General features: G+C 65.0%; 3 protein-coding genes across 5 annotated transcripts in view; 2 read left to right on the top strand and 1 right to left on the bottom strand.

The window, feature by feature from the left end:
- Positions 1-565: 565 nt before the first annotated feature.
- Positions 566-5,298, top strand: RNASEH2A (ribonuclease H2 subunit A). 3 transcript variants are annotated; one of them, XM_044995060.1, is made up of 9 exons: positions 566-734; positions 1,454-1,525; positions 1,889-2,015; positions 2,305-2,392; positions 2,674-2,811; positions 3,200-3,287; positions 4,006-4,129; positions 4,841-5,023; positions 5,082-5,298. In XM_044995060.1, exons 1-8 carry the CDS (start codon positions 608-610, stop codon positions 4,974-4,976), a joined length of 900 nt encoding a protein of 299 aa, XP_044850995.1. In that variant the 5' UTR covers positions 566-607; the 3' UTR covers positions 4,977-5,023; positions 5,082-5,298. The 3 variants fall into 3 exon arrangements, 2 of the variants coding, with proteins under 2 accessions (XP_044850995.1, XP_044850994.1); XR_006574565.1 differs by having other exon boundaries at positions 4,841-5,048; XM_044995059.1 differs by lacking the exon at positions 5,082-5,298 and having other exon boundaries at positions 4,841-5,072.
- Positions 5,299-5,474: 176 nt separating this feature from the next.
- RTBDN (retbindin) lies at positions 5,475-22,065 on the bottom strand. The gene is made up of 6 exons (XM_044994926.1): positions 21,990-22,065; positions 10,742-10,909; positions 10,245-10,344; positions 8,475-8,603; positions 7,752-7,860; positions 5,475-7,068 (listed from the first exon to the last, which is right to left on the bottom strand). Exons 2-6 carry the CDS (start codon positions 10,902-10,904, stop codon positions 6,808-6,810), a joined length of 762 nt encoding a protein of 253 aa, XP_044850861.1. The 5' UTR covers positions 10,905-10,909; positions 21,990-22,065; the 3' UTR covers positions 5,475-6,807.
- Positions 21,966-24,607, top strand: part of MAST1 (microtubule associated serine/threonine kinase 1) — a 45,624-nt gene continuing 42,982 nt past the window's right edge. Inside the window, exon 1 of the mRNA XM_044994874.1 lies at positions 21,966-22,065. Within this exon, the coding sequence (XP_044850809.1) occupies positions 22,027-22,065 (39 nt within the window). The 5' untranslated portion in view covers positions 21,966-22,026. The remainder of the gene's footprint in view (positions 22,066-24,607) is intronic.

Below are 24,607 nucleotides of genomic sequence, written 5' to 3'. Positions count from 1 at the left end.
GGCTTTATGAATGGCCTTGTGAACTGCACAGGATTGTACCCACCTGCATGCCCCTGAGCCCACAGAACCCCCATCAAAGGCCCCCTAACCATCCCATACAGCCCCCCTCCCCCGCTTCACTCCTAAATGCTACCCTGTGCCATGCACAACCACAGGTGGGGGATGTGGGAATGGGAGGGACATGGGTGGGGCCTTTCCCCTCCAAGGGACATGGGCTCAGATCCAATCCCAGGGGCTTCGGAGCCTGGTTCTTAGAGGTTTCTAATCCGATCTGTGGAGCTCGCGGGAGATCAGTGGCTGCTCTTAGAAAGTGGCAATGAATGACTAATTCCAAGGTGATGCAATGAATCTGGTGTAAATGGACCCAGGAGTCCTGACACACACACCCCAAGCCAGGGATAGAACCCCGAAGTCCTGCCTCCTCCTGCTCTAACCATTAGACCCCTCTCCCCTCCCAGAGCTGGGATAGAAGCCAGGAGTCCTGACCTCTGACCCCCAACCCCAGACGTGAGACTTCCCCTCCCCTAGAACTACAACTCCCAGGCGTCAGTGCGAGTCCGCCCCGCCCCTGGGCCGGGCTCGGGGCCTCCCGCCCGGGCGCGGAAATATGGAGCTGCGGGAGTTCGAGCGGGACAACGCGGGCAGCTGCCGCCTGGGCTCCCCCGTGCCCGAGCTGTGCAGGGCCGGGCCCTGCTGCCTGGGCATCGATGAGGCCGGCAGGGGCCCCGTGCTGGGTACGGGGGAGCCAGCATTGCACGGGGGGCTGGGCAGGGGGACCCCCAGCATTGCACGGGGGGAGGGACCGGGGAGACCCCTGGCATTGCACGGGGGGCTGGGCAGGGGGACCCCCCAGCATTGCACGGGGGGAGGGACCGGGGAGACCCCTGGCATTGCACGGGGCTGGGCGGGGGACCCTCCAGCATTGCATGGGGAGACCCCCAGCATTGCACGGGGGGCTGGGCAGGGGGACCCCCAGCATTGCACGGGGAGAGGGACCGGGGAGACCCCCCAGCATTGCACGGGGCTGGGCGGGGGACCCCCAGCATTGCATGGGGAGAGCCCCCTTCGATGCATGGAGCAGGGACCCCCCAGTGTTGCATAGGGGTGGGGATAGGGGGCCCCCATTACTGAGTGATAGGGGAGGGGCCCTCCCTCTCTGTGCTCCCGGTACAGTGAGGAGGGGGTGATGGGTGGGGGAGCACAAGGCATCTCACAGGATTCCCCCCCCCCCCCATAACTCCCTGCCGGGGAGGTGGGTCCACCTGCCCTGGGGGAGGAGCTTGGAGCCCCATAACTGGCAGGGGGGTTAGATGGGCCCGTAGTGTGGCCAGGGCTGATCTCCCCCCCCCCCCACCCCGTGCTGTGGGTGGGAGTTGCGGAGGAGGAGGCTCTTGCACCAGCTGGATGGGCTAGGCTGCCCCCCCCCCATCTGTGCCTCTGTTTCCTCTCCCAGGTCCCATGGTCTATGCTGTTTGCTATTGCCCATTGGCCAAGCAGGAGGAGCTGGGAGCTCTGAAGATGGCGGGTAAGGACAAGAGCATCGTGGGGGTGGGGGGCTGAATTTCCACCCTGGCCTCCTGTGATTCCCCCTCGGAGGAGGAGCCCAGGGATCTCAGTGGGGGAAGATTGGGGGGGGGGTGGAAATTCCGGGTCCTGGTACAGAACTGACAGAGCGAGGGGGGTGCTGGAGAGCTGAGGTTTGGGGGATGGGGCTGCAATGGGGTGGAGGGGGGCAGGGGGAATATGGATCTGCATGGGGGTAGGGGATGGGGTCAGCAGGGGGGTAAAGGCCCCATAGAGGGAATGTTGGATCATGAGGGGTCCCCCCCCAAGATCTCAGAGAAGCCCAAGGCCGACGCTAGTGTCCCCCCTCCTTCCCCGCCCCCAGACTCGAAGACACTGACGGAGGCCGAGCGGGAGCAGCTGTTTGGGACGCTGGACCGGGCCAGGGACTTCGTCGGCTGGGCCCTGCACATCCTCTCGCCCAACCTCATCAGCACCAGCATGCAGCAGCGGTGAGAGCCCCGGGTCACCGGCGCCCCCTAGTGGGGAAAGGCCCCGTGTCCCATTTCCCCCCTGAGCCAGCCAGGCCCCCCAGCCTGGGGCTGAATCAGCCAGTGCCCCCAGAGGGGAAAGGCTCCGTGTCCCCCTTCCCCGCTCCTATTAACCTTAGGAGCCGGATCCCTGGGTGGGTGAGGCAGCTGGAGAGTCTTGAGGGGTTTGCGCTGTGTCTATGCAGCGCCTGGCACAGTGGGGCCTGGGTCTCTGGCTGGTGAATATTAACCCCTCTCTTCTCCCGGCCAGGGCGAAATACAACCTCAACGCCCTGTCCCACGACACGGCCATCGGGCTGATACAGCACGTGCTGGATGCGGGAGTGCAGGTGGCAGAGGTGAGCTGGCCGCAGTCTCCCCCCCCCCTCCGGCCTCAGTTTCCCCATGGGGCAGATTTCTGTCCGCAGGGTGCCCTGATCACAGGGTTGGCAAAGGGGACCGTTGTGGGCATAGCGCTGACATGCACCCTTCCTCCCGCCACTTCCCACCAGCCTCCCTGTGCCTCAGTTTCTCTATACAGCAACAGGGCAGCCGCCTCCCCACGTGGTGCCCTGATCCCAGCACAGGGTGGGGCGGGAGGGGACCTGACACCGCCGCCCTCACACCCCATCCCTGGCAGGTCTTCGTGGACACGGTGGGGCCGGCGGAGAAGTACCAGGAGAAGCTGAAGCGGCACTTCCCGGAGCTCGAGGTGACCGTGAGGCCGAAGGCCGATTCCCTCTTCCCCATCGTCAGCGCGGCCAGCATCTGTGCCAAGGTGAGGCTTTGGGGTCCCCCCTCTTCAGGGGGCCCGGTGGGGAATGGGCTGAGGAGTCACCAGGCCCCCTGCCCTCCTCGGAGCAGTGGACCTGGGCGGGTCTGTGGAATATGGAGACACCCCAGCTCCACTTACCGGGGTGTTATTGGGATCTGCTGGGTGAGCTAATGAGGCCGTTCCATTGGGCCTCCCTCAATTGGCTCCACACTGGGGGATTCGTCCTCACTTCCTGTCCCAAATGCTGCCCGGCGGTTCAACAGCCATTGCGCCCCTCCCCAGAGGCGGCTGCACCTCCGCGCCAGGCGACGGATCCCTGCAGAAACAGCCTGGCGCTAGGGGGATGTTCCTAGCGGCGCCGCCCTGAGCCGACTCCTGTCTGCGTTGGCAGGTGGCGCGGGATCGTGCTGTGAAGAACTGGACATTCCCGGAGGATCTGGGGGACGTGAGGATGGAGTATGGGTCTGGGTACCCCAATGGTAAATGACCCCCCCCTCCCCGCCCCCTGTGAAATCTCAGGGTCAGTGATAGGTCTGACCACGAGGTGGAGCTATTTGCTTATATAGGAGCTGATGATAAATCGATGCTGCCCCATGGGCCCATCTAGCCTGGTATCCTGCCCCCTTCCGAGATTACACCAGCTCCTACTGTTGTGTTGTGTTCACTTCCACTCAGCAGAGGGCGCGTGTGACCTGGGATCTGCTCCCGGCCTTCCCTGGATCTTGCATTGCCTAGGGGTGGGGGCTGCGCTGCCAGGCTCCGAGCCCCCTCCCAGCCCCCTCGGCCTTGACCTTCCTTTAACCCCCTCGGCTGCATCGGGCTGGATTTCTGATCCGCCTTCCAGAGACCGAGGCGGAAGCTAAGTGACGTGCTGAGGTCGTGGGGGACGGCAGTGGTAGAACTGGGGGTAGAAGCCAGGAGTCCTGGCTCCCAGCCCTCCTGCTCTAACCACTAGACCCCCCCCCCTCCCAGAGCCGGGATAGAACCCAGGAGTCCTGGCTCCCAGCCCCACTGCTCTAACCACTAGACCCCACCCCCCAGAGCCAGGGATAGAACCCAGGAGTCCTGACTGGTTGGAAAGCTGTCAGGTACCCTCGTTTGCAGTCAGGGAGGTGAGGTGGGGTGGGGAGAGTGTCCGTGGCTGGTGCATTTGCTGCCCCCCGACTCTCATCTCCCCCTCCGCTCCCCGGCCCCCAGATCCCAAGACCAAGGAGTGGCTGGCGCAGTGCCTGGACCCCGTGTTCGGGTACCCGCAGTTCGTGCGTTTCAGCTGGAGCACGGCCCAGACCATCCTGGAGAGCAAGGCCGTGCCCGTGCGCTGGTAGGTGATGGGGCGGGGGGGGGGACTTCCTGACCTCAGTCTGACCCCTCCCCCCCCCGGTTGGGTCCCTGCCCCCCACCTGACAGCGATGGGCTGTAACGAGGTCCCGGGCCCGCGGGCACCGTCTGTAGCGGCTCAGAGGAGCTGGCTCCAATGCCAAGCGACAGCCCTGCCATCCCCGCTTACGCCCCTGCTGCCCCCTGGGCCCGCTGCTGTCGGGGGGCTTCCGCTGCCCTCCCCCCTGCATGCGCGGAGGGTGCTGGGCTCAGCTCCCTTCCCGCTCTGGGGTCCCCTCATCGCCCACCAGCTCGTCCTACATCCATGTGTGGGATGGGCGCAGCCTGGTTCAGTGCCTCCCTGGGTGTGGATCCCTCCCGAGGAGCCATGGCAGAAGAGATGGGGGTTATGGGACTCTGCACCCCCTCAGACTCAGCATGGAGGGGACCTGCCCCAGGCTGTTCATTATCTTCCTGTGCAGGCTCACAGCCCCCACGCCCCACCCCAGAGGTGGCTGCATCTCAGCGCTGAGCAAGGGATCCCTGTATACACAGGACCAGAGTAGACACCACCTGAGCCCAGCACCCCTGACCGGCTCTGCCCATCCCTCCCCTCCCAGCCCGCCCTGGCACCTGCCTCCGCCCCGGCGCCCTGTCTGTGTGTGGGGGAGAGCTGAGCTGCCAGGGCCCCGTTCATTTCTTATTCCCTCCCCAGGGATGACAGTGAGGACGACCCCGCTCAGAAGGGCACCCGCTCCGTCCTGTCCTTCTTTGCCCTCAAAGAGTCTTCCAAACGCCAGCCCCACCGCTTCTTCCACGAGCGCAAGCTGGAGCCAGTGACTGGGCTGTAGCGGGCACCGGGGGGTGGAGGGCTGGCCCCATGCCCGCGCCCCCCAGCTGGCCCCATGCCCGCGCCCCCCAGCTGGCCCCATGCCCGCGCCCCCCAGCTGGCCCCATGGCCCCATGGCCCCAAGTCAGCGAGAACTTTTGATGCGCAGCGTCTGGGATTGTATTTAATTGTGATGCCAACAGATCTGAGCCACCCTCTCCAGGGGCTGGAAGGAGCCAGCTGGAAAGGGGGCTTGTAGGAACCAGCTGCCCCAGTCTCGCTGGCGCCTCCTTGCTGTGGATTTCCCCCCCCCATTTTCCCCACTTTGTTTTAGTTAATAAAACATTTTGAAAAGTCTCTGAGGTTTGTAACAGGTCTACCCCTCACGGGGCGTGTCCCTGAGCCCTGCAGCCACCTCTGTGGGGGGAGCTGATTATACAGGGACTCCTTGTCTGGTGCCAAGATGCAGCCACCTCTGGGGTGGGGCTAAAACAAATCCCATGGACCAAATTTTAAAGGTTTTTATTTTCGTTTATTTCTTTCCCCAGTATCGTCTGCTTTTCGAACAGCGTTTTCCCCTCGTAATCCCCAATGGGCACGTAACGGGCGGGGTGGCCCCGTGGGAACTGACGCTCAGAGCAAGGGGTTGAGTACAGGCAGGGGACGTTTCAGGGGGCTGCTTTGAGGGGTGCTGGCTTGAAAGACTGGCACGATCTTCCCCCTGCACCTCTGATTCCCCTTCTCCCCCCGCCGGGGGGGGGGGCAGATCCTTGCTTAGAGTCCCGGGGCTCTTGCGGTTTGGAATCGGTGTCCAATGTTCGCCCCGTCGATCTGCCTCCTGTGCTGCACGGCGCCCCCTGCTGCCATGCTGGGGCCCGGAGGAGAGCCCCCACCTTGCAGCCCTAGCGCTGGCCTGGGTTGGCCCTGGCGTGCCATCGCCCTGCACAGCTAAATTCAGCAGTGACTGGTGGGGAGAGCACCCCCTGCTGGCTGACCCTCGTAGGGCAGTCTAGGAGTTGGTCCAGCATGAAGCAAATGGACCTGGCTTATCATCAGCTCCTCCTCTGTGTCAAGGGGTCAATCCCCGTCGGTGGGGGGTGCCAACCTGGCACCAGCGTGGGGGGCCAGGTGGTGCAGCATCCTCCCCTGCCCTGAGGCTTTGGCCAGCAGCCACTCGAGGTCCTGGCCTGCAGTGCCTCCCGGTGGCTTAGCCGGTGTCTGCGCTACAAAGCCCGTGCCTAGGGGTGGGGCTCTCGCGAGGGCAGTATTGTCTAGTGGTTAGAGCAGGGAGGCAAGATTCCTGGGTTCTGTCCCAGGCTATGGGAATGGGGTGGGGGTGTTGGGAGGCAGGACTCCTGGGTTCCATCCCCGGCTAGTAAGGTAAACTAGTGGTTAGAGCAGGGGAGGATTTAGAGCCGAGCTACTGAACTACACTAAGCTTCTCTCAGGCAGCGCCTCTCTGTGCCTCAGTTTCCCCCTCTGCAGTATAGCAAGAGGATGAGACAGCTGCATCCCTGCAGGCGTATGTGACCGGGGCGGGGGGGGGGAGCTGGTTGTGAGTGGGAACTCCCTCCCTGGGAAGCTGGGTGCTAGGGGACGGGGAAGCTAACACCCCTTTGAGCTAGGCCCTATGGCTGTGGGGGGAGGAGGGCTGTGTGGGTCCTGCCCCAGTAGGTGGCTGGATGGGGTGCAGGAGGGGCCAGAGAAGCAGTCACGGTGTGTGTGGGGGGACGATCACAGGGCTGGGGGGGTTGCATAGATTACAAGCATTTCCCGCCCCCCTCCCCTGGGGCGAGCGGTGTGGGAGGGGCTCTCCTAGGGAGTGGGGGAGCTGCGGGGAGGGGCCGGCGGGTTTAGAACCCGCTCCCGCTCCCCTCCATGTCCTCCATGAAGACGGAGCGCTTGCGCAGGCCGCGCCGGAGGAGGCTGCTGGCCGGGCAGGGCCCCCGGGGGCTGCCGGCTTTGGTGGAGTCGGGCTCCTCCGAGCTGTCCCCGTCCTCGGGCACCGGGTCGGCATCGGAGCCGGCCAGGCTGAGGCAGGGGCAGGGCTCCCGGGCGGCCACGAAGGCGTCGCCCCAGATGTTCTCGCAGAGCTCCCTGCCGTCCCGGTACAGCTGGGGGGCAGAGAGAGGGGAGAGGTTAGGGGGTGAGGCCTGGGATATGGGGAGGAGAAGTTTGAGTCTCAGCCCGAATTCCTGTGCCAGCCTCGGAGCACGGAGAAGGAGGGAAGCTCACGCTCCGTCCCCAGGAACGGGCTCTGGGCCTCATGGGCACCCCCTGGTGGTGGGGGCTGCCAGGCAGGGGGCCCTGCCAGCGTTTGCAGCTCCGCTGCTGGCTCAGTGTCTGGGAGCCGCGCGGGGGCCAAGGCAGCGGCCTGCTGGGCTGAGCGTGGGGAGATCTGGCGATGGCTGGGGCAGTGCCAGCTGCTGGCAGCTCCCCTCCCCGCCCCCCCGACCTGCTGCCCAGGCACATGGGGATTAGGTGCCCTCAGGAGTGGGGATCTCTATCCCCCTCGATTCACCCAGCCCCTCTATCCAGCCCGACGGGTTTATCCCTCTGAGCCAGCCAGCCCCCCGCCCTGCCCCCTAGAGGGGACAGGCCCCATGTCCCATTCCACCCCCACATGCCACGAGTTGGACGGGTCTCAGCCCAGCTCTGAGGTGCCTGTGCCACAGAATCCGCCCGTCCCGGTTGGTGCCAACCCAGCTCAGCCGGAGCCCGAGTCCACCACTCCCCCCACCAGTCTCCCCCCGGCAGGGCTGAGCCACCCCCTCCCCCGACAGCAGAGCCCCCTCACCTGGCTGTAGGACACACAGTCCTGGCTGCAGTTGTTCCCCTGGGGACCCCACTGCCAGTCACTCAGCCAGTTGCGAGCACAAGTCAGGTCATCCTTGCAGGCTTCATACCTGGGGGAGGGGTGAGAAGGGGGGACAGGCTGAGATTGAGACAGACTAGGGGGCTGATCAGCTGGGGTGTTTCAGGGCCAACCTACCCCCGTATTGCCCCACATCGGACCCCTGGGTCCATCCAGCCCAGTTGCCCAGCTTCGCTGCTGCACTCCAGCGCCTTGCAGCAGGGAGTTCCACCAGTCCATCGTGCGTTAAAGGGGCCGTTCCCGGCAGGTGGGAGAGACCTTCAGACTGGCCCATCCTGGAGCTTGTCATGGGGACTGGATTCTCTTTTCCCCTTGACCGTTGCTGTCTGGAGTCACGGGTGAACTCGCGTCCTCCCTAGGAATAGCCTGGCTCCCAGCATCCCTGCCCCCCTAACGACTAGACCCTGCTTCCCTCCCAGAGCCAGGGATAGAACCCAGGAGTCCTGGCTCCCCCCTCCCCTCTAACCACTGGACCCCACTCCCCTCCCAGAGCCAGGGATAGAACCCAGGAGTCCTGGCTCCCCCCTCCCCTCTAACCACTGGACCCCACTCCCCTCCCAGAGCCAGGGGTACAACCCAGGAGTCCTGGCTCCCAGCCTGCTGCTCTCACCAGTCAGGAAGGAGGGGGAAGACGCACTGACTCACCAGGCCTCACAGAAGCTCAGGCAGAGGGGCACCTCCAGGACGGCTGTGGGGCGCTGGGGGTGGGGCCAGCGGGCGGCGCTGGGGGAGCAGCGGTAGAAGCATTCAACCCGCTGCAGGTAGTTCTCACACCTGGGATAGAGAGCGGGGATTAGAGTGGGGAGCCCCACAGGCCGCCTCTGGGGCACCGTCGAGCCGTGCACTGGCAGGATGCTGCAGGGACGGGGCAGGGGCTTAGCAGGGGGCACCATCCCCCAGCAGGCAGTGCTGGCCCCAGGGTGGCACTAGGGGGCGCTGTGGGGAGCGGCTTTAGCCGGCAGTGCTCCCTCTCAGTGCGGACCCAGGGCGGCACTAGGGGGCGCTCTGCTGCTGGTGGTCCCACCTGTTGAGGTTGGGATATAACTTAGGTCTGTGTGTAACCCTCGGCTTCTAGGCTAGAATTTCAAATTGAGAGTGTGACACCATCCACCAGCAGGGCACCGCTGCAGGGAAGCTCACAGCCGAGGGTAGCTGGGTGCTAGCAGGGCACCACTGCGGGGAAGCTCACAGCCGGGGGCAGCTGGGTGCTAGCAGGGCACCGCTGCAGGGAAGCTCACAGCCGGGGGCAGCTGGGTGCTAGCAGGGCACCGCTGCAGGGAAGCTCACAGCCGGGGGTAGCTGGGTGCTAGCAGGGCACCGCTGCGGGGAAGCTCACAGCCGGGGGCAGCTGGGTGCTAGCAGGGCACCGCTGCAGGGAAGCTCACAGCCGGGGGCAGCTGGGTGCTAGCAGGGCACCGGTGCAGGGAAGCTCACAGCCGGGGGCAGCTGGGTGCTAGCAGGGCACCGCTGCAGGGAAGCTCACAGCCGGGGGCAGCTGGGTGCTAGCAGGGCACCGCTGCAGGGAAGCTCACAGCCGGGGGTAGCTGGGTGCTAGCAGGGCACTGCTGTGGGGAAGCTCACAACTGGGGTAGGGGGAAGCTCACAGCCAGGGGCAGCTGGGTGCTAGCAGGGCACCGCTGCGGGGAAGCTCACAGCCGGGGGCAGCTGGGTGCTAGCAGGTCACTGCTGCGGTGAAGCTCACAGCCGGGGGTAGCTGGGTGCTAGCAGGGCACTGCTGTGGGGAAGCTCACAGCCGGGGGTAGCTGGGTGCTAGAAGGGCACTGCTGTGGGGAAGCTCACAGCCAGGAGTAGCTGGGTGCTAGCAGGGCACTGCTGCGGGGAAGCTCACAGCCGGGGGCAGCTGGATGCTAGCAGGGCACTGCTGTGGGGAAGCTCACAGCCGGGGGTAGCTGGGTGCTAGCAGGGCACCGCTGCGGGGAAGCTCACAGCCGGGGGCAGCTGGGTGCTAGCAGGTCACTGCTGCGGTGAAGCTCACAGCCGGGGGTAGCTGGGTGCTAGCAGGGCACTGCTGTGGGGAAGCTCACAGCCGGGGGTAGCTGGGTGCTAGAAGGGCACTGCTGTGGGGAAGCTCACAGCCAGGAGTAGCTGGGTGCTAGCAGGGCACTGCTGCGGGGAAGCTCACAGCCGGGGGCAGCTGGATGCTAGCAGGGCACTGCTGTGGGGAAGCTCACAGCCGGGGGTAGCTGGGTGCTAGCAGGGCACCGCTGCGGGGAAGCTCACAGCCGGGGGTAGCTGGGTGCTAGCAGGGCACCGCTGCGGGGAAGCTCACAGCCGGGGGTAGCTGGGTGCTAGCAGGGCACTGCTGCGGGGAAGCTCACAGCCGGGGGTAGCTGGGTGCTAGCAGGGCACTGCTGTGGGGAAGCTCACAGCCGAGACAGGCAGAGGGATGGGTACCTGGGGCTGAGGCTCCCGCAGCGATTCCAGTAGCTGTCGTTGACCTTGGCGAGTGGGGCGCTGGAGATCTCCTGGGCCACATTGGGGGAGCAGCAGGCGTCTGGGAAGAGAACCCGGCCATCCATCAGCACCACCCTTGACTCCCCACCCAGGGCCGGACCCCCACCACTGACCCCCGCCCTGTGCCCAGGGGCTCCCCAGGGCAGGGCCTGGCGTGTGAGGGGTGTTGGGCCCCTCTCGTTCTCCAGAGCACAGGGGTCCCCAGCAACACAGGGGCAAAGCCACTGCTCACAGGGTCGGGGAGGGGGGGCTGGGGAGTCAGGACTCCTGGGTTCTATCCCCAGCTCTGGGAGGGGAGTGGGGTCTAGTGGTTGGGGGGGGCTGGGACTGGAGAAACTCCTTGAAATCACCTGCTCCGACCTAGTTTCATCCTCCCAAAACCTCCGATTTTGTGCCCCCTCCACCCAGTCCCGGGCCACCCCATGCCCATCACTCACTGGCGGCGTAGAGCTGGCAAACGCCCAGGTGCCCCTCGGGGCTCGGTGCCACCTTATGCTTCCCTCCAGCCAGGCAGCGGCTGTCCAGCCCCCCGGCGCCTCTGCACAGCACGGCCAGCACCCAGCCGATGGCCAGCGCCCACACGCTGCCCCCGCCACTCATGGCACCTGGGAACAGAACCAAGGGGGAGGGGTCAGAAGGGAAAGGTTGGAGGCTCCCCCAGTAGCCTGCCCTGGGGGTGGGGATGGGACGGGGAGCAGGGGGGGGACGGTACGACTGGCTTTGGGGGGTAGGAGGCCCCCCACTCTGGGACCAGCTTGGCGTGGGGAAGGGCAGGGGTGATGCTGAGTCGGGGGGGGGGCACAGTGTATGGTGCTGTCTCTCTACCTCCCGCACCAGCTGGGTCTCTCTGACAGCCCAAGTCCCTGCTGGCACGGCCCCTTTGGTCATTATTCAGCTTATGCAACAGCGGTCGGTTGTTGACCCCCAGCCGCTTTGCCCCTCTGGCGCAGGGCTGGCTGGGACGCTGCACAGTGTCCTTCCTGACCCCTGCAGTGATCGGTGCCCTGGAGCATCACAGTGACTGACCCAGAATGTCCTCAGTAACCACAGACCTTCCCCAAGGCCAGGAAAGGATCCCACCCCTCAGTCCTCACATCCAAGCTCTCACTCGGGACTGGCTGCCCTGGCTCGATCTCCGCTACAATTCCCCCCACGTTGGCTCAACCGCATCTTTCCGGGGTAGACTTGACTTCCAGCAGTGACTGTGCCAGCAGGGGAGCCGCGAGCCAGGACTCCTGGGTTCTAGCTTCAAACCGGGCAGCTCACATGCTGGGGAAGGTGCCTTGGGGGGCTCAGCCCATCTGATCCATTCCCCCTAATTGGATTTGAATTAAGGACCTGGCTGTAAGTTGGACTTGGCAGCTTCTGCCCCCGGGGCCCAAGGTGACTCCTGCTTACAGAGCCAGATCTTGCCTTCCCCAGCGAATTAGGCCGACAGGCCGAAATTAGACACGGCAGGTGTGTGTGTGTGCGCGGGGGGGCACCTGGCTCTGGCAACATCCTCCCCGCTGGAAGATCAGATTTCCCCCAGTGCGGCTTGCCTAGGAGAAACCCAACTCCCCGCTCTCCCCAAGGGCAGCTAGGGACCAAACCCAGTCTCCACCCCTGCTCTAACCACTAGACACCACTCCCCTCCCAGAGCAGGGAATGGAAGCCAGGAGCCTGGGTCCCCCTCGCTCTAACCACTAGACCCTGCTCCCTTCCTCCCAGAGCTGGAGAAAGAACCCAGGAGTCCTGGCTCTGAGTCGCATCGGAAAGGCCTGGTTTTTCCTTCCCAGAAGGACAAATGCTTGCATGGGTGGGGGAGGGGTGCTGTGCTACCAGCCCCAGCAATGAGTCACCCCCACCCCCCCCAAAAAAAACATGAGAAATTTAAATAAAATGACTCCCTGATTTTTCGAACTGGGTGTGTGTTTGAGTCTTTAAGGAGTCATATTTTCCTGCTTTTCGTTGGCAGCATGAGGGCTGGAGTCTGGCTCTTGAGGGAAACAAATGACCAGAATCTGTCCCTTCCCATCCCGTGACCCCAGGAGCTGGGGCTTTAAGGAAGAGAACGAGGCTCTGAGTGATGCTGCACAATATCCTGGAGTCAGTGTCTCTCTCTGTCCCCGTCTTGACCCCCGGAACTGCGGCTAATGGGAATTACTGACACACACACACCTCGGGCGGCATTTTTTGTTCTGGTTTAACTGAAGCTGCTTTAAAAAAAAACAAAACAGGTACAATTTCAGCCTCTCCAATAGCCTGGGTATGACACTGCAACCAAGGTCAGGGTCCCATTGTGGTGTGTGCAATATTAGCAGCATTACGGTAGCACTTGGAGACACACACACCCCTGGCCCCCCAACCGAGATCAGGGCCCCATTGTGCCAGGCGCTGCACAGACACCTCTGAGGCAGACCCTGCCCCAAGCTGGTCTTATTCTAACTAGACCAAGGAAGGATCGTTATCTCCATTGTCAGATGGGGAAACTGAGGCACATGGCAATCAAATGATTGATCCCAGGAGCCAGGACACCTGGGTTCTATCCCCAATTCTGGGTGGGGAGTGGTGTCTAGGGGTTAGAGCAAGGGGGGGTGGGGCTGTGAGTCAGGATTCCTGGGTTCTATTTCCAGCTCAGGGAGGGAGAATGGTCTAGTGGTTAGAGCAGGGGGGCTGGGGACCAGGAGAGCACAGGAGGCGTGTGAGATCCAGCAGGTGCTATTGAGAACTAACAGCCCCCCTCCTTCCTGTCTCCCCCAGTTCCTGCCAGGGGCCAGTGGGGGCCAGGTGAGTTGCATGTGACCGTGTGGAGACAATTTCTCCACCTGGGGCTGGAGGGACCATCCCCCAGGGGCAGGTTAGTCCAGGATCATCTACTAGGGTGTTTCTGGCACCTTCCTATGAAGCAGCTGGAGATTGGGTAAGAGGCTGGATGGGCCGAGGGTCTGAGCTGGGGCTCATCTGAGCCCCCCAGGAGGAACCCCCTGGCCCAGGCAGCATCATGCTCACCCAGCTGCTCTCTCGGCCTCACTCGGCCCGAGGGCCATAGATCAAACCGCCCAATCTAGAGCAGCCTTTGGGTAGGCCCCAGCCGCGGCTCGCGCCACAGCTGCAGCGGGGTGCAAAGAACGGACGCCTGGGTTCTATCCCCGGCTCTGCAACAGGAGTGGGGTCTGGTGGTTAGAGCAGGGGGGGCTGGGAGCCAGGATGCCTGGGTTCTATCCCCAGCTCTGGGAGGGGAGTGGGGTCTGGTGGGTTAGAGCAGAGGGAGCTGGGAGCCAGGATGCCTGGGTTCTATCCCCAGCTCTGGGAGGGGAGTGGGGTCTGGTGGGTTAGAGCAGAGGGAGCTGGAAGTCAGGACACCTGGGTTGTATCCCCGGCTCTGGGAGGGGAGTGGGGTCTGGTGGTTAGAGCGGGGGGGGGCTGGGAGCCAGGACACCTGGGTTCCCTTCCTAGCTGTGCTGCGTGACTTTGGGGGAGGCATTTCCCTACTTTGTGTCCCCCCTTCCCCTTTCTACATCCCTCGAAGCTCTCAAAGCCCCCTACGCCCGCGGCCCTCAACCGTTCCAGACCCCCGGACGCCTTCCAGGAGGCTGATTTGTCCTGAGCACCCCCAGGTTTCACCTCACTTCAAAACCACTTGCTCACAGAATCAGACACCAAAATCCCAGTGTCGCAGCCGCCCTAGTGCTGAGCAATGGCTGGATTTCTCCTCTGAGCCAGGTCGTTATAAAATCAGCCCCCTGGGATGGAAACCTCGCACCTACCTTTCCCTGGATGTGGAAACGAGTCACTGTCTGTCTGAAATGGGAGTGTGTCCTGGCCTGGGAAGCGCTTTCCATGTGGCCTGTTGTAAAACTAGGCAAATCTCTAGGGGAGCTGATGTCCCCCCCCCCGGAGCCCTGGCTGAGAACCGCTGCACTACCGGGGAGCTGAGTGGGGGGTGGGTGGGTTATGAGGGAAACTGAGGCAGAGGGAAATTCAAGCGACTGGTCCCAGCTCCCAGGGGCAGCCCGTGGCAGAACAGGGCTCTGAACCCAGGAGTCCTGGCACCCCAGCCAGCCCCTTAACTCCCCCCCAGTCACGATTTCCATGACCCTGAAATCACGCTCTTCTCCCCCCAATAAAATCAAGTAGCCGCCCCCCCTCGGTGGGGCAGGACCCTCGCCCCTGACACCCCCACTCACCCCAAACTCTCCGCGGCTTTGATTTACCCGGCGGCTCTTCTGCCTGGGCCGAGGTTTTCCGTCTCCTGCTCTGGATTCGTCTGGCTTTGACCCGGGTGGGGAGGGAGCCCGGCTGCGGGGGGGGAGGGTTGGGGGGCGGAGTGAATCGGGGGGGCGGGGCGGGCCGACTAGTTCTTCGGGTGATTTCAAACTAGCGCCCCGGGGGGGGGGACACGGTCTGGTTCGTTCTCCGTGTCGCTGATTCTCTCCCTCCCCCCCAAGCCGTGGGGGCCCCCCAAGTTATAGGGGCGGCCTGCGCTAGCAGGGGGCTGAGCTCCGTGATCCAGGAGCCCCCCTTCCAGCCCCATGTTCTGATGTGATAACCGCCACCCCCACCCCTCACAGCAGCCGCTGGGATTTCTATGCGGGGGGGTGGACCCCCCCATCTTCACTTCCCAGACCCCCTCCCCCCACACACACGGCCACGGGCGACTCCGGGCCCGCGGGGTTGGGGGCGTCGGGCTCCTCTGGGTGGATGTGTCACCGCCAGGAGATGGGGATGGGGGACCCCCCCGCACCCCCTTTTCCCTAGTGGCTGCCGGAGGGTGGAACTGGGCCGCCAGACACCCCCGCCTGCTGTAATTAACCAGGAGGGAAATCCCACCCCCGACCCTTGTGTCTACCTGCGCAGGCTGCTGGACCGGGGGGCGGGTCTTGTCTGGGTGACTGGGGGGGGGGGCGATCTCCCACCCCGCTGCCGCCGCTGGGCTCGGGAGCGGCGCCTCAGTTCGCCTCCTGCTCCGGCTGCTGCAAAGCAAACCCCTCCCCGCCCTTCTCCCAGCCCACCCTGCAGCAGCCACTCGCCAGCCGGAGCGGCGCTGGGGTGAATCCGGAGTGGCCCGCGTCACACTGGTTGGGGGGGGGGGCGCTCTGTCTGTCCCCCTCCTCCTCCCTCAGCCGATCCTCTGGGGCCTGATCTGGGTCTGCGTTTGGAGCTGGGACCGTGGCTCTTGCTTAAAACCGATGTCTTCTGCTCCCCCTGGTGGGCGACTGAGATGCAGCCACCTCTGGGGTGTGTGCGGGGGGGTGTTTATACTGGGATCTCACCTGGCGCTGAGATGCGGCCACCGCTGGGTTAGGGCATGGGGCTGCTTATATAGGGGTCTCTCAGCCAGTGCTGAGATGCAGCTGCCTCTGGGGTGGGGCAATTTAACAGCCGCTTAGCACAACAATTTAATCCAGGGAGTGAAATGGCAGCCTGTGTCCAGCTGAACCAGCGGGCGGGCAGGGGGGGGGGTTAGGGAGGCATCTTGGAGATAGGCACCCAGGGAGGTGGTAGGGGTCCCTGAGACCCCATCTTCCTCCCCCACACACCGCATGGGGTGATCTCTGAGTTCCTTCTGCCCTTTTAATGGTGATCAACTCCCCCCTTGTCTTTTCGGGTCCCCTGGGGATCACTGGGGCGCTGCATGGAGCCATGGAGTCCGATCTGCCAGGGGAATGTGTCTCGGGGGGGGGTGGGGGGCGAGTCAGCAGGGATCAGGACAGACAGGGTGGGCCCGGAGCTGTGTAATTGACAAAGCCAGAACCCTCGCCCCGCCCCACATGGGGCCTCCTGGCTCTGGGAGGCGTGTGGGGTCTAGTGGTTAGAGCGGGAGGGGGGGCGGTGCTGGGTTGGGAGTCAGGACTCCTGGGTCCCGCTCCCAGCTCCGGCAGGGGGTTGGCTAAAGCCCTGTGTGGGGCTCACCTCCGAAAACCCGGTGCCAGAGGCTGAGCCAGCCTTGACCCCGGTGGCCTTTCTGGGCGCTGCCGGGCAGTGGGGGGCCCTGGCAGTGGATCGCTGGTGCCACCTAGAGGGCCGCGTGCGCCTGTGGGTGCCAGGCTGCGGGGTGCCCATGGGAGTGTGTTGTGTCCTACACCTGCCATGGCGGAACAGTCCCGGCCTGCACTTCAGGGGTCCCCAGGGCAGCGCTGGGGACAATCGGCGGGAGCTGCAGCCCCCCACGTTGTGGGTCGGTTGAATGGCTCTAGTGTTGGGGGTGGGAGTGCGGCCCAAGAACACGTGGGACTAGGAGACAGGACTCCTGGGGTCTGCTCTGAGTGGGGAGCGGGAGTCAGGTCTCCTGGGTTCAATGATCAGATCGGATGAGGGAGGGGAGTCTAGTGGTTAGAGCGGGGGGACTCCCGGGTTCTGTGCTGAGCTCTGGGAGGGGAGTGGGGTCTAGTGGTTAGAGCAGGGGGGTCTTGGGGTCAGGACTCCTGGGTTCTGTGCTGAGCTCTGGGAGGGGAGTGGGGTCTAGTGGTTAGAGCAGGGGGGGTAGGGGTCAGGATTCCTGGGTTCTGTGCCCTTGCTCCGTGTCTCAGTTTCCCCCAATGGGGTCCATAGCTGGGCAGGGCTTTGCCGATGGCTGTTTGGCATCGGGTGGGGGTGGGGGAATGGCTCCTTCTGTCCCCCTTGCCCGCAGGGTTGGCCCGTGCCCCGGGGACCGGGGCGCCGCCTGGCTTAATCCGGACAAGTGTCGTCCCTGCTTTGCCCTCAGTGCTTCCGGCAGGGACGTGGCCTCCGCTAAGCGCCGGATGGGATTAGGGGCCGCTGCGCGAAGGGGAATTAGAACAGCTTCTGCCATCTGGCTGGGGCCAGCACCCGCGGGCGTGGGGCCGGCACCCGTGGGCGTGGGCCCAAGGCGAGCCCTGGCCCCGGGGCCTTCATCTGCTCTGGGTTGTCGGGGACCAGGCAAAAGCTGGGTTCATGGGCGGCCCAGCCACTCCCCTGCTTCAAGCCACTAGACCCGCCCCCATCTCCTCCCAGAGCCAGAAATAGAACCCAGGAGTCCTGCCGCCCTCCCCGCCCCCCGCGCCAGCCGCGGGGACTGAACACGAGCCCTTGGAGCAGGAGTGTCAAAGATCCCCGGAGCCCCCAGGTTGTAGTACAGGGACTGGCCACCAGAGAGCGACAGAGCCACGCGGCATGTCTGTGGGGCCCACCAATAGTGCACGTTTCCCCAGCGATGGTTCTTAAAGTGCTTTGTCTGGAAGGGGCCCAGCAGAGGTGGGGGGCGGTTCGGGCTCTGAGCGGCTCCGCTGTTCGGACCCCCGGGCCCAGAAACACAGCGCGGGGGGGGGGGTGTTTCCACCCCGGCAGCCCGGGGGTGGCGAGAGAACCCAGGAGTCCGGCCCCTGGAGAGCTCCCAGCCCCAGTCCTTCAGCTCCAGCACCATGGACAGCGCAGGGTGCGGCGCTCGGCGTGTCCCGCGGCTGTGACTGGCTGCAGCTGTGTGGGGGGGTGGGGGGTGGGGGTCTTACACGCCTCTCCCTCCTCCGCCTGCCCCAGGCCCTCCCCCTCCCTCACCCCATGGAGAGGTCTGGGCTCTGCTCCTGCACCCAGCCCGCTGGGTGGCGCCCTCCTCCCAAGCGATCCCTGGCACTGTCGGCGTCCGGGTGGGAACACGCATCCCCCAGACACGCAGGCCGGGCTCACCCACGCTGGCCCGGGGCTGGTCTCTGCCCCATCCGGTAACCAGTCTCCTGGGCGTGACCCCGTTACTGGGCCGGGCACCAAGGACCCAGGTGGTTCCGGGGGGCCAGGCCCATGGCCTCCAAGACTCTGAGATGGGGCCTTCGGCACCAGTGACCCCGTCTCTCTCTCTGTGGCTCCCTCGCACCGTCCGTTAGCGCCCACTCCAGCCACTCACTCATCACACACCAGCGCACACAAACACACAGACACACATCCAGGCACACCCTCCTCACCAGCAGCCAGACACCTGCCCCTGCAGGGAACCCTCCCCCTGCACAAACACACCCACAGGTGCCCTCCCCATCCCAGCCTGGCGCACACACAGACACACACACACACACACACACACACACACACACCTCTCCCTCCCTAGGCCCTGCTGTGTCTGCTGGGCCCAGTCCTCGCTATTGATTTCCTTTAACTGCTCCATTAGGCCGCAGATCGCCCTGGCCGCCCATCAAGCACATTTACGGCGCTGGCCCAGCCCATCGACCCGATCCCGCCTGCCCGTCGGCGCTGAGGCTGGCGCAGGACCGGGACGGGCGCTGGCCGAGGCCACGAACTGCCCTGGAGACCAGACACCACCCATCACCCCCGACAGCCGCCTGCTCGTCACCCCGGAGACCAGCGACACCCCCTGCTCGCGTCTCCCCAGAACCCAGGCCCCCTTGTTCATGGATCTGCTTGGCGATGAGAGTCCCATGGTCTCCAACCCCCTGGCAGCCACCTTTGCAAAGCTCCCTGGCTTACGAAAACTACCAGGGGATCATTACAGGCCAGGGCCTCCGCTTCCTTCAGCCCAGCGCCCCCTGCTGAGTCCCCCCCTCCCTGCAGCCCAGCGCCCCCTAGCGCCCCCTGGGGCCAGCCCTGCCTGCCAGGGGAGAGCGCCCCCTACTGACCCCCTGCCCTGCTCCCTGCAGCCCAGCGCCCCCTAGTGCCCCCTGGGGCCAACCCTGCCTGCCAGGGGAGAGCGCCCCCTGCTGAGTCCCCCCCTCCCTGCAGGCCAGCGCCCCCTAGCGCCCCCTGGGGCCAGCCCTGCCTGCCAGGGGAGAGCGCCCCCTGCTGACCCCCTGCCCTGCTCCCTGCAGCCCAGTGCCCCCTAGCGCCCCCTGGGGCCAGCCCTGCCTGCCGGGGAGAGCGCCCCCTGCTGAGCCCCCTCCTGAAGCAGCCGCCTCACCGCAGGGTGCTTAGTGAATTCAGAGCATGGGGCTGGGGGGGGCAGATCAGAGCCAGACTCCCACTGAGCAGCCCCCCCTCCCCGCCCCCGGGCCATGAGCCGCGGCCTCCCCTGGAGCAGCCCCCACCCCACCGCTCCGGCCTTTAATAATCCATCGGCCCCATGAATATTTCAGCCCCGCTCGCTTCCCGGCCGCGGCCGCGGCTCCATTAGCTCTGGAGCCTGGATTTTTCTGGGCTGCAGAGGAGGTTTGGGGAGGGAAGGGGAATGGAGAAGGGCAGGGGGGGGTTGTGCCCCCCTTCCCCACAGAAACTGACCCCTCTGGGCATCGCCGGAGCCCAAATTCCCCACTGCCAGATACCAAGGACTCGCCCCCCCCAGGCCCTTAGCCCAGCCCCCAACTGCCCAAGGCTGGGCACCCCCAGCCCCTTAGCCCAGCCCCCAACTGCCCAAGGCTGGGCACCCCCAGCCCCTTAGCCCAGCCCCCAACTGCCCAATCCTGGGCACCCCCAGCCCCTTATCTCAGGCCCCCTCGCGCCTTCGCCCAGCTCAGTGGAAATTCCTGGTCGAGCCCCCTGTTGCGGGGTGGGGGGACAGAAGCAATAGCTTGGCAGCTCTTCCCCCCCCCGCCCGACCCCCCCCGGGAGCAGACCCTGCCTGATCAATAATGCATCCGGCTCTTAACATATGTCAGGGCTGGCGGGGGAGAGGAGAGCCGGGCAGGCGGGAGGGAGGGTGGAGGCAAGTGGAGAGGGGGAGGGAGGCCACGGCGGGGGAGGGGGTAGAGGCAGGGGGAGGAGGCCAGAGTGGGGAGGGCTGCAGCGGAAGGGTGGGGGGAAGGTGCCGGGGGAGGGGGTCTGGGAAGCGTTATCGACTCCCTGGCTCTGTTTGCCCCCCCCCCAGTTCCCTGCGCCGTCAGCTGATGCAGCCAGCCCAGCTCAGGCCACCAGATGCTGTGGACTCCGGGAGGGAAAGGGTTAACAATTAATCCTGCCCTTAATCCAAAACCAGTTAGCCTTGGGAGGGCCTGGCTCCCCACCCCCAGCCCCCTGGAGCTTCCTGGGGTCCTTTGGGGACCAATCCTGCACCAGGGGAGGAAGGGGCTGGGAGGCCAGGACTCCTGGGTTCTATGCCCGGCACCACCGCCGACTCCATGGGTGAGCCACTTAATTGCTCCGTGCCTCAGTTTCCCTTTCTGTATAGCAGGGATAATAATTCTTGCTTTGGCTAGATGGATTATTGAGCAGTTCAGGGGAGGGTCTGTCTCTCGTGGGGGAGGGGTCTGTGCATTGCCCGGCACAAGGGCGCCCATACAGGTTGGAAACTCCGCAATACAAATAACAATAACCTCGGGTCGTCTAGCCCTGCTGGGCCCTAGCTAACACCCCCGGAGCGCTGTCTACACTAGTGCTTGCAACAGTGTCGAGGGAGGGATCCAGGCTGGTGTGGAGGGACAGCATGCCGGGGGGGTGTGTGTGTGAAAATTGCCTGGCGACAAGGCCAGAGTTAAGGGGACTCTAGGGACAGGGTCTGAGGGAAGTGAGGGTGGGGGCAGTGGGAGGCAAACGGGCAGGGGGCAGTGAGGGGGGATAACACGGGGGGGCAGTGGATGTGATGGAGGCGCATGGGTTTGGGGGGCAGCCGCAGGGGGAATGGTGGGACCACATGGGTGTGGGGGCAGTGGGGCATATTGGGGGTGTGGGTTGATGGGGCAATGGATGGCAGGGGGCACACGGGGTGGGGCAGTGAGTGATGGGGGCAGCGAGGGCACATTGGGGACACACAGGGGTGGGGCAGTGGGTGATTGGGGCACACAGGGTGGAGGCAGTGGTTCGTGGGGGGCACAGGAGGTGGGGCAGTGGATGGTGGGGGGCACACAGGGTGGGGCAGTGGATGGGAGCACACGGGGTGGGGCCGTGGGGGCAGTGGGTGGGGGGCACACGGGGTGGGGGCAGTGGGTTGGGGTACACAGGGTGGGGCAGTGGATGGGAGCACACGGGGTGGGGCCGTGGGGGCAGTGGGTGGGGGGGCACACGGGGTGGGGGCAGTGGGTGGGGGGCACACGGGGTGGGGGTAGTGGCGTGGGGGGCACACGGGGTGGGGGCAGTGGGTGGGGGGTACACAGGGTGGGGCAGTGGATGGGAGCACACGGGGTGGGGCCGTGGGGGCAGTGGGTGGGGGGCACACGGGGTGGGGGCAGTGGGTGATGGGAGCACACGGGGTGGGGGCAGTGGATCGTGGGGGGTACACGGGGTGGGGCAGGGGCGGAGCCGAGCCCTGGGGGCTGCCGTCTGCGGGGCTGGAAGGGTTAAACCCCCGGCCCCGGGGGGGGGCGGTCCCGCGGTTGCCGCAGCAGGGGGGAGCCGGGCGGAGCAGCCCCCCGTCCCCGGGGGCCAGGGGCTGGCGAGGCCAGGCCGCCCAGCCGGGATCCCCCCCTCCCGCCCCAGCCGCGCGGGAGCGGAGCCGGCGACGCGCAGAGGCGGCTGCATCCCCGGAGCCGGGCGGGCGGGGGCAGCACGGGGGGGGCGGGAGGCCCCGGGGCCCCAGGGCCCCCCAGCTGAAGCGGGGCCGGGCGGACGGGAGCAGGCGGCGGCGGCCGAGGATGGAGCCGGGCGCGCCCCTGGGCTGATCCCCGCGGGGGCTGCGGGGGGGGGGGGGCTGAGACCCCCAGGCGGGGTGGGGGGCGCACACACCTGAGCCGCCCCCCCGCGCTGGGCAGCTGGGCCGGCCGCCGCCGCTGCCAAGTTCTGTGGCAGGAGACGCGAGTGAAGGATCCTCGCTCCCCCCCCCCGCCGCAACCAGCCCCCCCCCCGCAGCCACCACCCCTCCCTCGGCTCCATCACCGGCTCGGGGGCGCCCGGGGCCTGCTCGCTGGGGGAGATGGACGACTCGGGGATTATCCGCAGGCGACGGCTCCAGGTAAGGGGGGCTGGGGGGAGGGGCTGAACCCCCGCGCCTGGCGTGGGTGGGGTGCGGTGGGTTTGTGGGTGTCTGGTCCCCCTCCCCTGCCGGCTCACGGACGGGGGAGGAGCCCTGCTGGATCCAGGGTGCCACCCCCTCCCCCCGCAGCTGATGCACCTGCAGCACAGGCGTATGGGTCTGTCTGGGGTTTCCCCCCACAGAGCCCCTCCCTGCCCCCCTCAGCTAAGATGGGGGCATTGAGCCCCCGGACCACGGCTGGTGGGCGTCCATGGGGGGAGGGGGCTGTTTGGGGGCGCCCCACTGATGCATCCCCTCCTGTGGTGCTGCAGTCCCTGGGGCTCCCTCCATCCCGTTTTCCAGGTGTCCCCCACTTAGAGAGACCCTCCCCCATCCGCGGCTATGAACCCCCCCCCGGGAAGTTTCTAGGGTGCACAGGGTCTGTGGAGCAGTGGGCAGGGGCTGCAGGCGGGGGGGGTGCGAATGGGGCACTGGGGGGTGGGGGGTGGGGTCCATTCTGCGGCTGGTGTTCTGACGCCAAGTCAGGTGTGTGTGTGTGTGGGGGGGTTTGGCATAGGACACCCAGATGGCAACATGCGCAAACAGTCTCCATCTGGCCACTGAGAGGGGGATGGAGCCTAGTGGTTAGAGCTAGGGGGTGGGGAGTCAGGACTCCTGAGTTCTATTCCCAGCTCTGCCACTGACTCCCTGTGTAACTCTTTCCCCTCCTCCGTGCCTCAGTTTCCCCCTCTGTACAGTGGGGATAAATGACCCCGACGCCCGTGGGTGGGGGAGAGTTGTGGAGCTGATCTGAGTGATGTATGTAAAGTGCATTGAGCTGGGTGGGGCCAGCGTACCCCCCATCTATTATTATATATGTGGGGGGCATGGGGGAGGGGCCACAGGCCTGTCCCCCTGCCCCCAGGCCCAATGTGCGACATCAGGATCCTACCCACCCTGAAAGCACCTGTAATGGAAACCTCCCTCCCCCCTCGGGGCTCGCAGGGCCCTTGGGACCGGCCTGTCGGCAGCTCCGCCAAGGCTGTAAACATGTTTATTTCATTTCAGTACCTGTGGATCCCGCCCTGGGCTGTGACACACAGCGGGGATCAGAACCACTGGCCCAGTAAGGATCCTCTGCAGTCGGGGATGTGAGGCTTGCGCCCAATTCCAGAGCTTGGGGGAGGTCACTCGGGCTCCCCCAAATCCCCACCCCGCTGTGAGCTGGTATTCTTCACTTCCTGTCTAGAACTGTTAAAACAGCCCCCCACCCTGCCCCACTTTGCATTCCCCACAGTCCTGGGCCATGTCCCATCCCCTAGTGCAATCCAGAGCAGCCTCAGGGCTGCTCTAACGTCTCCCCCCTGCTGCTGGGAGGCAGAGGAAAGCCAGAGCAGTGTCAGCTGGACTACGGGGCTGCCCGCTGGAGATACCCCCCCTGCTCGGGGATGGTCCTTGGGGGGCATTCCCCCCACTTTCAGACTCCTTTGGGCTGCTGGAGCGGCCTAGAAGAGTATAAATGAGAACTGGGCCTGGGGGGGGAGTGAGACCCCACTTGCCTCTGGAATACTCTCAGCCCCCAGAACCACCACCCTGCCCCCTCCCCCCACCAGTGGACAGTGCCGATCCCTCTTGAGAACAGAACCCATGGCACCAACTGCACTGAGCTGAGCCCCGGGAGGTGAATGGCAGGGGGTACAAGACATCCTCGTCCCTCCTCCTCCAGGACTACAATCCCCAGAATGCCTCTGGGCTGAAACTGACCTGTGGGACTCACTGCCGCTTGTGCAGCCATGCGAGGAGGAAAATAAAACAACCTCCCCCACACACACTCCCCTACCCACGCGCAGAGGCTTCCGCTGTTTCTTCCCTGGTGAATTCAGACCCAGAAATTTCCAGAAGCAGCCCCTGGTTTGGGGTGTCAGGGTCCCCCCAAAACAGCCAGCCCTGGAGAGGAGTAGTAGAGCCCAGGAACCCCAGGCCAGGTTAGGGGCTCAGGGTGCGAAGCGCAGGGCAAACCAGTGACAAATGAAACATGGGGCTGCTGGGTAGGATCAGAGGAAGGTGTGAGACCCCTGCAGCAAGCAGGGTAATCTGTCCCCATGACCTTTCCTCCTGACCTCTGGTTGCTTTAAGCCCTGCAGCATGATGGTGACCAGCCCTCCTAAAATTGTCGTTACTGCCCATGGTGATCATTTCGCTCCTGCGGGATCATGTGGCCCTGCTGGATTTAAAAAAAAAAAAATCTCCCTTCATAACCCATTCCCTCCCCGCCATGAGTTCACTTTGCTTTCCTCTGGGCCTCCTTCCAGTTCAACAATACTTGAACAGGGAGCGAGCAGTTAAAAGGGGCTCTGCCTTTTGAGATCAGGGCCCTGCCGTGCTTGGCATAACAATCTGGGGAAACCGAGGCACGGCACGGCAAAGTGCCTTGCCTCAGGCCGTCCCAGGACCTGAACCCAGGAGTCCCAGCCCTTTGCCTTGAGCACCAACTGATCTTGATCGGCCTCCAGAGTCTCCAAGTGCAAGGTGCAGCTGTGCT

This window comes from Mauremys mutica, chromosome 20 (genome assembly GCF_020497125.1).
Source record: "Mauremys mutica isolate MM-2020 ecotype Southern chromosome 20, ASM2049712v1, whole genome shotgun sequence".
Taxonomy (NCBI): Eukaryota; Metazoa; Chordata; order Testudines; family Geoemydidae; genus Mauremys; species Mauremys mutica.
Note: the sequence above shows the minus strand (reverse complement) of the source record. Positions and strands in the feature narration are given on the sequence as shown.

What these genes read in the sequence shown, in the direction of transcription:
- RTBDN (XM_044994926.1), bottom strand. Translation starts at nt 10,904, where the DNA reads ATGAGTGGCGGGGGCAGCGTGTGGGCGCTGGCCATCGGCTGGGTGCTG. An exon ending in TTGCCAGCTCTACGCCGCCA is followed by an intron (nt 10,345 to 10,741) that starts GTGAGTGATGGG and finishes TTCTCTTCCCAG; the next exon opens with ACGCCTGCTGCTCCCCCAAT. An exon ending in TGCGGGAGCCTCAGCCCCAG is followed by an intron (nt 8,604 to 10,244) that starts GTACCCATCCCT and finishes TCTCTATCCCAG; the next exon opens with GTGTGAGAACTACCTGCAGC.
- RNASEH2A (XM_044995060.1), top strand. Translation starts at nt 608, where the DNA reads ATGGAGCTGCGGGAGTTCGAGCGGGACAACGCGGGCAGCTGCCGCCTG. An exon ending in CGGGAGTGCAGGTGGCAGAG is followed by an intron (nt 2,393 to 2,673) that starts GTGAGCTGGCCG and finishes CATCCCTGGCAG; the next exon opens with GTCTTCGTGGACACGGTGGG. An exon ending in TGGGTCTGGGTACCCCAATG is followed by an intron (nt 3,288 to 4,005) that starts GTAAATGACCCC and finishes CCCGGCCCCCAG; the next exon opens with ATCCCAAGACCAAGGAGTGG.